Source organism: Macrotis lagotis, chromosome 7, assembly GCF_037893015.1.
Source record: "Macrotis lagotis isolate mMagLag1 chromosome 7, bilby.v1.9.chrom.fasta, whole genome shotgun sequence".
In the NCBI taxonomy this organism is placed as follows: domain Eukaryota; kingdom Metazoa; phylum Chordata; class Mammalia; order Peramelemorphia; family Peramelidae; genus Macrotis; species Macrotis lagotis.
In genome coordinates, this window is record NC_133664.1 from 205363143 (window position 1) to 205375955 (window position 12813).

Below are 12813 nucleotides of genomic sequence, written 5' to 3' on the forward strand. Positions count from 1 at the left end.
CTAGAATAACTGAATCAATTCACAATTCCACCAAGAATGCATTAGTGTCTGTTTTCCCCAGTTTATTCCCTCTGATAGTTATCATTTTCTTGATCTCTGTGGTAATCCAGTTCAACTCTACACTGTCCCTGAGACTTACCTTCCCATCTTGCCCTGCTTAGCTTCATTTTTGTTTATTTCCTTTATCCACAATTTGTTCTTATTAACTGCTGAAGGAATAAGAGAAAAATCACAAAATTGTAAACCTCTCTAATCAATTTCACTATCCCACTACTCAATTCACTATAATAACTTTTTCAAGCATTATCATTCTTTCCCAAACTTCCCATGACTTTTATACTCCCCATTTTGTCAGCTAAGAAACTTGCCTCATATTTCCCTGAAAAAAATTGAGATTATTTGCCAAGAGTTCCCTCTTATCCCTTCTTTCTTGTTTCATATCACTCAGAGACTTTTCTTCATTTTCTCCTTCATGCCTGTCACACATGAAGGAGGTGGTCCTTCTCTTTGCCAAGATAAGCCCCCTTAAAAAAAAAGATAAACACCCTTTCCCTAAATGCCTATCTTAACATTCCTTTTCAGGCTCTTTTGTTGGGTCTTTAAGTATCCCTCAGAGTTCAGTTTTGGGCTCTTTTCTTCTCCTTTTATACTGTTTCACCTGATGATTATCATTTATATACTATAATTCTAAGCTCTACTAACCAGACCTACCCAAATGAAGGTCTCTCCTGCCCTCCAATCTTGCATCTCCAGCTACTTATTGAATAAATTGAACTGGATGTCCTAAAAACATTTAAAACTAAATTCATTATTTTCCCCCCCTCTAAATCTTCCCCTCTTCCTATTTTTACTGTTCTTACTATTTACATCCTGTTACATCATCCTCTCAGTCACTCATGATGGTAATCTAGGTTATTTTTGGTCTCTTTCTCACCCCCTATATCCATACACTAGATGACCAAGTCCTGTCTATTCTACCCTAAAAATAACTCATATATATCCTCTTTCTGACCTCTGCCACTGCCACCACCATATTCCAGGACCCCATCAACTATTGCTTAGACTATTGCAGTAGCTTTCTGGTTGTACTCTCTGCTTCAGTTCTCTTCCCACTCTAATCTATATTTAACTGTCAAATTGATCTTTCTAAAATACAGGTTTGAACCTATCACCTTCCCTGTTCCATAAACTCCACTGAATCCATTTACTTTCAGAATCAATTATAAAATCCTCTCTTTGGCTTTTAAAGTCCTTCACAGGGGTAGCTAGGTGGTGCAGTGGATGGAACACTGGCCCTGGGGTCAGGAGTTACCTGGGATCAAATCCGGCCTCCGGATGCTTAATAATTACCTACCTGTATGGCCTTGGGCAAGCCACTTAACCCCATTGCCTTGCAAAAAAAACTAAAAAGAAAACAAACAAAAAAAACAAAGTCCTTCACAGTCCAACTCCTCACCTTTTCCATTCTTCTGCCCTACCCTCCATGTATTCTTCAGTCTCTTGGCACTGCTTTTTTTGCTGCTTCTTTCATGTAAACTCCATCTCCTAGTTCCATGAATTTTTCAAGACTACTCCCCCCATGCTTAGAATTCTCTCCTTCAGGTCCAAGGTAAAATCCTACCTCCTGTAAGAAGCCTTTCCCAGGGCAGCTAGGTGGCATACTGGATAAATCACCAGCCTTGGAGTCAGGAGTACCTGGGTTCAAATCTGGTCTCAGACACTTAATAATTACCTAGTTGTGTGGCCTTGGGCGAGCCACTTAACCCCATTTGCCTTGCAAAAACCTAAAAAAAAAAAAGAAGCCTTTCCCAGACTTCTTTAGTCTTAATCATTCCTCTGAGATTATCTCCATTTTATCCTGTATTGTATTGTATTGTTTGTATATATTAGTTTAGTTTGCATGTTGTCTCTCCTCTGAATCCTTCCCCTTATAGACCTAATAAACAGGTAATAGTGCAATCCTTGGGATTGGGACCCAGGTCCCACTTAGGATTGTGCCTGGCCCATAGTAGGCTCTTAATAAATGCTTGCTGACTTGACTGGAGAATGTGCTGCTCTTTTTTTAGAGGATTCTTGTCTTCTCCATTTCAGATCCAACTGAGGAGCCCACCCCACAGGCCACCAATACAGTTGGCTCAGTGATAGGAGTGATCCTCACCATTTTTGTGTTTGGAGCCATGTATTTTATCTGTCAGAGGGTTTTCTGTCCACGAATGAAGGGTGATGGGGAGACAATGACAAATGATTATGTAGTTCATGGACCAGCATCTGTGCCCCTTGGTTATGTGCCTCATCCTAGTTCTCTGTCAGGTTCTCTACCAGGTGAGTTAATGAGGATTGTGGAGATGAATGTCAAATTCCATTACAATATTGTTTCTTAAAAGTATGCAGTGAATTCTTAAAAAATAAATGTTGTTGTCTTCCTTCTTGTTCATTACACAAGGTATATACCTTGTGAAAATTACTACAAAGTGTTAATAAATGGCCAATAAAAATTGAGTATTTTATTTGCTACCTATAAGTTTTGTTTTTGCTTAAAATGAGGTCAGCATGTCTATGCAGTTGGAGAAGGGAAAAGAGTGAAAGATTACTAAAGGCTTAATGTTGGAGGGAATCCCAGGACTCCCAAAGCTAGAGAAGAAATAGGCAAGAAAATGAGCCAATTAAAAAGTCTATCAATAAAGCAGATATTGGAAAGAGCCTCTGTCTTCCATTTCTTCCTAACTGGATATGACAGTTCTAGAACAAGCAAAAATAGCAGAGAGGCTGACCGGGGTATAGAGAGAAAATTTTAAATATGGAATTAGAATTCCCCTTTCCCAAGTAACTCCTCAATTTCCTTTTAAGGATAAAAAGAGAAATGCCTCCCCACTCGCCCAGGGGTTTTTCTGAGGGTATTCTGTAAGCAAATTTTCAGATTTTCATGAATGGTAATATGCAGTTATCATTGTTACTTATCAAATCATCAAAAAAATTGGGGATATTATCATAAATATTCATAGATTTTTATATTTATCCTCTTTGTGTAACTCTAAAAATTCTATTTCTATCAGTCAGCATAAGCATTTTCTTTAAACCCTGTCTTTTATACCTAAAAAATTGTTTTCAATAAAAATATTGCTGAAATTCATCTTTACCCCCAAGAGATTTTTCTGGGCTATTTAAAGAGAAGAACTTAGTTAGTTATTTCTCCCTCTCACCCCCATAGAATTTCAGACCCATAGACTTATTGACACCTGTCAAATTAGTGTACAATTAAATTCACTTGTAGAATCATGTCTATTCTATTCCATTAAGATATGTCAGAGTAAGTGTAGGGAAGAAAGAGTTATTTTAGATGATTTTTTTTCTGTTGTCATTATTGGGTTTATAAGGTTGAGTAATGTTATTGATTTTTAAAGTTTAAATGTCAATTAATTGTTTTTCCTCTTTTGTTCTAGGAATGTCCCGTGGCAAATCAATGATTAGTTCCCTTAGTATCATGGGTGGAAGCAGTGGACCACCTTATGACAGGGCTCATGTCACTGGAGCATCATCTAGTAGTTCTTCAAGTACAAAGGGCACCTACTTCCCTGGGGTAAATGTTCCTTTTAGTATTTCCTACGCTCCTCCATTGTTGTCACTCAAAAAATGAGCTACAGCTTTAAATGATATAGCTTCCATGGAGTTGGGGGGAGGGGGGCTATACTGGAATATTATATAGAATATTTTGAAACTTTTTTACATTTTCATTCACATTTAAATATTGTGTTCATTTTTGTAACTTGACATCATAATTAATTTTGATGATGCATCCTAGCAGAGTTTTTGAGCTTTCTGTTTTGACCAGAAACCCTAAGAATCTTCCCTCCCAGGTTGTTGTTGTTGTTGTTGTTGTTTGACTAAGAATAAAAGGGTTCTTTGCTTCTTTTCTTTCTCACCTGCCTTAATCACTAAGCTACTCTGAGGGTCTTACCCTCTCAATATTTTTTTTTCCCTTTCTTTTTTTGGAAGTAGTCATTCTTGGCCTTTTTGCTTCACCTCTCTTTTACCTAACTTTAATGATGCAATGAATGTCAAACTGTGTCCTGGAAAAGACCTAACTTTAAAAAGCCAAGGTCTCCCAGGATCATTCCCAGTCTTCCTGATCCTTATCTGGCCATCCAATTCACTTGCACATCATGGCATCCACCCTCCTGATATCATGGTCTTCTTTGAGAACAAAGGAAAGCAACAAAAACAATTCCTAGAATTAAAATTAGTTGTTTTACAGTTAAATGGATGAGACTATTAAGAAGTTTACTTTCCTATCCAATAGGCCTGACTTTTTTAACTTAATTATAATTTCTCCAAGTCTATAAGAACTAGGCAGGATGCCTAAGTGTTATTGAATAAGATTATTTTTGCAAATTTCAAGTAAAATTGCTATCAGCAGTTTCTGACTGGATTGACCTCTTAAGAGACTTGAAGCCGTTCATTCTATGAAACTGGTCAAATAAGGGCAAGTGCTAGTAGAAATTTTTCTTTTTTTAGTACCTATTCTAATGTCAGCAACTCTGCCCTGAATAGTTATAACTTTTCTTAGCACCTTTGAACAAACATTTTATAAATTTTGTCTCATCATCTGTGTTAAAATTCTGTCAAATTAAATTTATATGTTGTCTGGAAACAAAGTAAAGACTGACAGTGCTATCTGTGGGGGGTGGGGGGAGGGAAGCAAGATAGGGGGAAAATTGTAAAACTCAAATAATACCTTTAATAAAAAAATTTATATGTTTTCTATAGAGTTCACATTTTGTTATTCTTTGTGATTTTTTTTTAAAGGGTACTTTTTATAGACTGGAATATTATTTTTAGAGGACAGAAATTGGGGGGGGAAACACAGTAATTCTGTTTAATTATTTATATCATATTTCCTTCTAGATTTTGAACCCTCCACCATCCCCAGCCACAGAACGTTCACATTACACCATGGAATTTGGCTATTCTTCAAACAGTCCTTCTACTCATAGATCTTACAGGTAATAGAATCCTTTTTTAATCCTCTTATCTAACTTCTTCCTTCAAGTAAAGGTGTTTATATAGAAGACCTAGTTGGGGACTAGAAATAACAAGATGTAGATAATTGTCTCAGAACCAAGAGTGTCGCTTCTCCATGTGGGACTAACATATTAAATTCATATTCTTTTACTAGACTGTAATTTCCCCTCTAAAACCTTGAGAATGCTAGCACCAAGGAGAGTTGTGAGAGAATAGCAACACTGAGAGTCAAGAACTTTGAGATCCCTGCCCAACAGGTTGTGTGACTTGTGAATTTTTTTTTCTTCTGAGGCAAACCCTAAGAAAATTGGATGGTTAGGATCCTTGGAGTAGAACTGACCAAAATAACTGGAGAATGAGGACATAGTTATTTTATTTATTCTTGTGCCTCCCTTTGTTTCACCCTTCTAATCCTCATTGCCCCCTCCCCCCGTGTGTGTGTGTGTGTGTGTGTGTGTGTGTGTGTGTGTGTGTGTGTACACAGAATTGTAGATTTGTAGAATACCTTGATTAGCACTGCTATAAAAAAAGGATAGTTAGGATTTGTTCAGGAAGATGAGAGCAGGACAAATACCCAACTTAATCCCCGTTTTCACTATCAAGTTCACTTTCCTCCCAGGATCACTGATTATAGGAGTCAGGAGATTTGGTTTCTGGTCCTGGCTCTACTACTATCTGTGTGATCTTGGACAAGTCCTTGATGTTGTTTAACCTTTAGTACAAGTTCTCTTCTAGTTTTTATATCCCACGAACTATTAAATGAATACTTGTTAAGCATTGGGTAACCAGGAAGATAAAACAAAGGCCCAACGTGAGTGAATAATTCTCTTAACTGCTCCTATGTGGAGAATCAAATTTTTCTTGTACTTACTTGAAGGAGCATGATATTCTCCTTCATATAACAATTGGAACAACTAGCATTCTAGAGGACAAAGTTTTTAAAAATATTATCTCATTTTGTCTTCCTGAAAATCTTGAGGAAAGTAATCCCTGTTTGTTTCTATTTTATATTTGAAGGACTTGCCCTAGCCTTACACAGCTGGCAAGTATCTGAGGCAGGATTTGAACTTGAATCTTATTCATAGCACATAGTCAGGATGTCCATTTTTTCCAAGGTGTTCTTTTTTCCTTCATAAGCAGTCCAAAGTATTACCCTGCTGACAATTTGGGATTATAACCTTTCTTACAGCTTTTCCCTTCTTTTTCCACCTCCATGGTTTCTACCATCTTTATCTCTCCCCAATGAAAAATTGTCCTAAGTGGCCTGGGCTGAAATAATGCTTCAAGTACTTTCCTCTTGAGTTTTTCTTTCCACAACAAAATACTTATAATTCTGTTTGTGTGAAGAACATCCCTTCCTATGCAATGAACTATTCTCTGTTCTTTCTTCCTTCTAGCTACAGACCATACAGTTACCGCCACTTTGCACCACCCACTACCCCATGCAGCACCGATGTCTGTGACAGCGACTATGCGCCCAGCCGGAGAATTACCACAGCAGCTGCAGCCAAAGGCTACACCAGTGACTTAAATTATGATTCTGAGCCTGTGCCCCCACCTCCTACTCCACGAAGCCAGTATCTGTCAGCCGAAGAAAACTATGAAAGTTGCCCTCCTTCCCCTTACACAGAGAGAAGCTACTCTCATCACCTCTACCCACCTCCACCGTCCCCCTGTACAGATTCCTCCTGAGGAGGGCCCCCCCCTCCTCTGACTGCCTCCAGTGTACAAGTGTAAATACAAATTGGTTGAGATCTGGAGGGGGGAGGGAGCTATTCAGAAAGGTGAGGCAGACCATGTACAGATAAGAGTTTTAAATGGGGTGGGAATACTGGAGATATTTGTACAGAAGAAAAGGATATTTATATATTTTCTTAACAGCAAAGTTGCTGCTTGTGCCATAAAAAAATTTGTATAAAATAAATTTGTACTAAAATTTTTATTTTTTCAAACTGAACACACAAAACATGCCTTAAACCCAGGGAAGTGACTGTGAATATACATAGGAAAAAGAAAGACAAAGGTGAATCACTGTCTAGTAAGATGTGGGCTTTGTTTATACCAAAAAAGGATAAAAGTTCCATGACCATCTCAGAGCAGAAAACCATAGATACTTTGAAGTTGTTAATTATCCTTCATGCTAGCTATGGAGGATTAGCAGCTAAAGTTTAAATATGGTATTGGAGAAAGAAAAGTTACTAATGAAGGTCTTTGTTTTTTTATAAGAATACAGTGATTTTAGCAGCAAAAAAATGTATACCTTTAAAATAGTCCATTTTTTGATGGTTTCTTTTGGGAAAAGTACATCATTTGTCTAATGTCATGTTACAAAGTTGTGTGTGTTCATTTATCACACACACGCATACACACGCAAACACACACACTCACCCATCTCTACCCTGGAACCTCCAACCTCTGAAACTAATATTCATTCTCCTTAGACCATATATGTCTTACCTCCTTTCCCTAACAGTCTTATGGATGCTTTAACCAAGACACCATGATTTGTTTTTTAATTTTATTTATTTAAGGCAGTGGGATTAAGAGTGACTTGCCCAAGGTCACATAGTTAGGCAGTTTAGTGTCTGAGGCCGAATTTGAATTCAGGTTCCTCCTGACTCCAGGGCCAGTGCTCTATCCACTGTGCCACCTAGTTGCCCCAAATTTCTTAAAAATTATTTTGCAACTAATAATAGAGGAATTTTCTAATTGGAATATGTTTTGTAATTATTTCTATTTCCCAGTAGGCTTAGTTCTCCAACATGACTCTTTTTTTCCCTGCATAATGTTCACAACTTAAACATTTTATGATCCATTTCCCTTGCCAAGATATCTTTTCCTTCAATGCTCACAGATATGTCAATATTTTTCATGACATATAACATAGACAGTGTTTATGAATTATAAATTTAGCCTATTGTAAATTAATCATATATCCTTGCAGTACTTTCAGTATATATCACAATATAAATCATTTATATAAATATATATATATATATATATTTTCTGAGTACAAATCATTTAAACCTATTGGAGACAATCTATGAAAATATTGAACCCATTTGGAAGGGTTTTCCCTTCATGTAGTAATTCTCTTATTTCATGTTCATTAAGCCAGTTTTCTCAGCATGACTTTTACATACCTCTTCTTGTGTGGCATGAGTTTAATACTTTAGTGTTTTCCACTGTGAATATTAGGGTCCTTGGTTTTTTGGGTTTTTTTTGGTTTTGTTTGGTTTTTCAAATTATCCTTAACCAAATTATTCTTAATTCACTTCATGTTAATTTTAAAATATGTTCTCTCTCTAAATCTGTTTTGATTAAAATGGTTGGTATTTAGTCATTTAAAGAAGAAATCTGTTTGGACTGAATGGAAACTATTTGTTGACTTTTTTAGCTGCTGAAATTGAAATGGAAGGGAAAAAGAAAGGTCCTTTATTTTCTATTTGCCAAGGTATTGAGGTCGTATCCTTAGTCATCAGGGCAAGATATAGTATGTTCACAGCACTGCCACCTTTCATTTTTCTAGTACTTTCCTGCTAAAAATGAATAGACTTAACATAATATGTTTTCTTTAAGCTTGTGAAATTTTAAGAAATTATCTAACTTTGCCACTGTGAAAACATGGCTCAAATCTCTCTGGGTTCCAATGCTTCAGAGAAAACAATGTAAGCTGTTCAGTATTTTTTAGCAGGAGTGAAGTAACTTTTTTATGTAATTGAAAATATTTAGGTAATTAGATAGTAAAAAATATAATTTCTAGATCATCCTCAGATTACTGAAAGCACAGAACAGGTCTAAGTACCATATTTTACATAAATAATAGTCCAACAATTATGGTCTTAAGGTAGGATGGACATTGAAGGTATATACAAGGGGAACATGATCCTTATGAAAGGAATGAGGTGATCAATAGCTGGGTATCAATCAGAATTTAAGAATTCTACATGTTTACATTTTTTTAATATGCAGCTTTATCATGTGGGGTTCATGTGTGGGAATTTGCACTATATGAACTAAGAAGAATATTGCCTTGTTATATCTCAGTTCAGGTTCTTGTACTGCGATGGCAATGGTCTCTTCTTGCAAAATACTAATTTGTGTGCCAATTTTTATTTGAAAATCATTTGAAGGTGATTCAGCTTAGTTTCAGTATCCTCTTTCTTCCCTAAAAGTTTCTGGAAGTATTTTTTGGATAGGACCAAATAGATAAATTTGTGTAGGTTTTGTTAGTTTTCAGCCTTGTTGGACAATTAAGCCTAAGTGAATTTCATTTCAGTTACTAAATATTTATTTGACCATGAATGACAGTGAATAGAGAGTTAGATGGAAAGAAAGAGAAACCACAAGAGAAGTCAAATTTGCTAAATCTGATAAGCTTTCATCTTAAAGTAAGGTTTCCAGGTAGAATATGAAGAAAATACTTTTTATTTTGCATTAACAGTAGTATTAAAAGTATCTCTTGGTGTAGGGTTGTTTTTTTTTTCCAACTTAAGGGTGCCTCTCTCATGTGTTGGGACAGCACTGTTAGAAATAGCACTGGACTAAAAATCAGTAGGCCCAGGTTTCTTGTTTTAGTGTCTGTGGTGCCATTTAAAGCCTATGATTCTTTGATTTATATTGACATAGCTTGTCAATATATATTGACATAGCTTGTCAATATTTAAAGCCTATGATTCTTTGATTTATATTGACATAGCAGCTGAGATGTAGTGGATGGAAAGTTGGACAGACCTGGGCTCGAGATTCATCTCTTGAGATGGGGTGTCTGTGTCATCCTGTGCAGGCCACATAATCTCTCAACCTCCAAGACAGCTCTACAACTTGTAGAGAAGGTTGCTGGCATTTTCCTCACCTGGGCATTCCCTGCATCCAAGTAATCACAAGTCTGGTGAATAGGAACCATGGCTATATCCAAGATAGGTAGAGTTCTCTGCCCAGGAAAATCACTTTTAGAATATTTTCTTAGTGCAGATACGTTTATAAAGACTTTGGGGGATGATTGGGAGGAAAATTTTTAAGTTTGATTTCATTCACCAATTTGACAAAATTCCAAGATTGGAGAATTAAATTATAGCTAAAGCTGTGTCCATTATCAGTATATTTGTCTAACATTTTATAATTAACAAAGTGCTTTTCTCACGTAGCTGTCCCTTCGAAGTGGGCATTTTACAGATGAATTAAATGAACATGAAGGCTTTAAGTGATTTGCCAAAGGAGACATAGTAAATCAAAAGCCAGGTCTCATGGCTCAAAATCCAGTGCACTTTCTGCTATGTGACTTTTGTGGCATTTTTGTTTTCATTGTAATTATTACAAAAAATACCTGAAAATTGGTGTCAATTTTTAAATATTTATTCTACCTACTAATGGAACTTCAGTGGCTTTGTGCAGTGTTCATGGCACTTGAGGCTTATCCTAAAAGACCCTGGTTCTCACAGATACCACTGACTTGTTGAAAATGGTTGCATGCATCAATTGTCAAAGCACAAATCTAATTTTTTAGTAAAGAGTTTGAGATTTTCATACATTTAAGACAGCCTTCCCAAATTGGAAGTCCGTTCAATTGGCCTTCCTGTCTTGGCTCCTTTATGACCTTGTAAGTAAGCAAGGATGATAGGCTTGAATGGAGTACAGAGCTAATCAAACCAGGCAATAAATATATAAGTATTCAAAAAGTGCCTGAATTAGACATTTGAGGTATACAGATACCCTCAGGGAATTGAGAGGTGGTGGGGGGGTTATAAAACACTATTGTAAAACTTCTTATTCTTAGGAAGAAATCTAACCCCAGTGACCCTAGTCTTCCTAATGTTCACACTAATATACTGCTCATTGCTCTGTCAAGGAATAACACCTAGTATGTAGAACATTAGTGACTTCTATGATATTGTAAGAATATCTTTGTAAAAGAATATTCAGAATTTGTTTTTTTTATTTGAAATAAACACAATTGTAAATTGGAGTTTGACAAAAAGCTTAACACCCATAATGTTTATTAATAGGAAACTACATTTAGCTAAATAATGTTCTAGAGACTTTTTAGCCTTGAATCATATTTAAACTTGATTGGAGCTGGAGGGAAGCTGAGGATTCCTATGTCAAGCCAAATAACTTGAAAGTAAATGATTGTTTTAGATGCCCTCACCAAAATAGATAGTTCAAACATTTCTTAGTCTATTATTTACTTGGCATGGGAGAAAATGATCAAATAAGTACAAATTTAGGCCAAATCTTTTATTAAGTGATGAATAATTTCCTTTTGTGTCAAAGACAGCATAGATAAAAAAATTTTGTCAGGTGCCCAGAGTTAATTGCTGACTAAAATATTCTTGAAATTTTTACAGTATAATTGTTTTTGTGATGACACCAAAGAATTAGACAGTACACATTTGCTTAACTGTCCATGCTTCATTTTAGTCCAAAGGTTGGTTGTGATTTAAAAAAAGAAATTTTAATTCTTGTTGTCCTAAGAAGTATATATTGAAAAAGCAGTGAAGGCTGATTCTTAAATCCATTGTAACATGGTTAAATTGTTCGGGTTGTTAGGGAAAATGTAAATCAATTTTTATGAAGAGGATACCAAGAAGCCTAAGCTGGACTACCCTTGTCTGCAAATGAAGGATTTGGTGCTGCTTTCAGATGTTTATTCTTTGTGTTTTTGTTTTTGTTTTTGTTTTTTCATTTTTCTTGAGCTTTAATCTTTGTCATTGTCTTAAAGTCAGCTGGTATTTCTTGTTCATCGACTTTGGTACGATGGTGCTTTGCAAGGATGTATTTATAATATAATGACCAACATTTGGTCAGTCCCTATCCACCTGTTCACTACTACACTTATACACACACACACACCACACACACACACAGACACACACACACACACACACACACACACCCCTCCCCTTTTTTGTAAAATAAATGCTTTTACTTGTAAACTGTATAAAAAGATACCTTGTATAAATCCCTTTTTTGATTATTACAATAAGCTGAGTTGTAACAAATGAAATGTTGATTTTTATAATAAAACAGTGAAAAAATATTTGCTTGACGTAAGAAAATAAAACTATTGTCAATTTTCCTTTGCTAATGACCAAAATAAGATGGTATTCAGTTTTACAGATATCACCTTAGTTATGTGTCCTATTTCCACAAGAGACAAGTTTGGGAAAACTTTCTACTTAGAATCTTTAAGTAGAGGAGAACTTAGAGACATCATCTAATCCAATTCTCCCTTACCCTCTCCCTTTCTCTCATTTTATAGAAAAAGGAACTGAGGCTCAAAGATGAAGCAGAGTTGGGGTTAAAATCATTTTCCTTCTATCTAAACCCAGCAACACTTCACTCTATCACATTCTTAGTACTCAAGGATTTTACTTTATTTTCAGTTAACCCTAGGAACAACTAAATGACTTCAACACAAGGCCCCAGTTTAGAATCTTCCATACAGGTTTTGGTATGATAAAAGTTGAGGGGGGTGAGAATTTATTTGATTTCAAAATGCAGCTTAAAGACTGAGGAGAGTTCCCTAGGACAATGCTATCAAACTCCAATAGAAAATTTACTTGAAGGAACCCTGTGGGCTGCATATTTAAAATGGAACATATGTTTTATGCATTTTTCTTTATTCCATTAAATATACCCCAATTACATTTTAATTTGGCTTGGACTCCACTGAGGAGACATTTTGACAGTTCTTACCTAGAGAGCAAAAAGTTAGGTGCCTTTACCATTATCACAAATCCAAAGGCAACAGAGCCTGAACACAGACTTAGAACACAGATTTAGCACTAGAAG

General features: G+C 35.9%; 1 protein-coding gene across 2 annotated transcripts in view; it reads left to right on the plus strand.

The window, feature by feature from the left end:
* The window catches only part of LOC141493356 (low-density lipoprotein receptor-related protein 6), a 140206-nt gene extending 128071 nt beyond the window's left edge, over positions 1-12135 (plus strand). For both annotated transcript variants that reach the window (XM_074194574.1, XM_074194575.1), the window contains 4 exons: positions 2092-2322; positions 3441-3577; positions 4903-5000; positions 6417-12135. In XM_074194574.1, coding sequence (XP_074050675.1) covers positions 2092-2322; positions 3441-3577; positions 4903-5000; positions 6417-6711 — 761 coding nt within the window. In that variant the 3' untranslated portion in view covers positions 6712-12135. The remainder of the gene's footprint in view (positions 1-2091; positions 2323-3440; positions 3578-4902; positions 5001-6416) is intronic.
* The last annotated feature ends 678 nt before the right edge of the window (positions 12136-12813 follow it).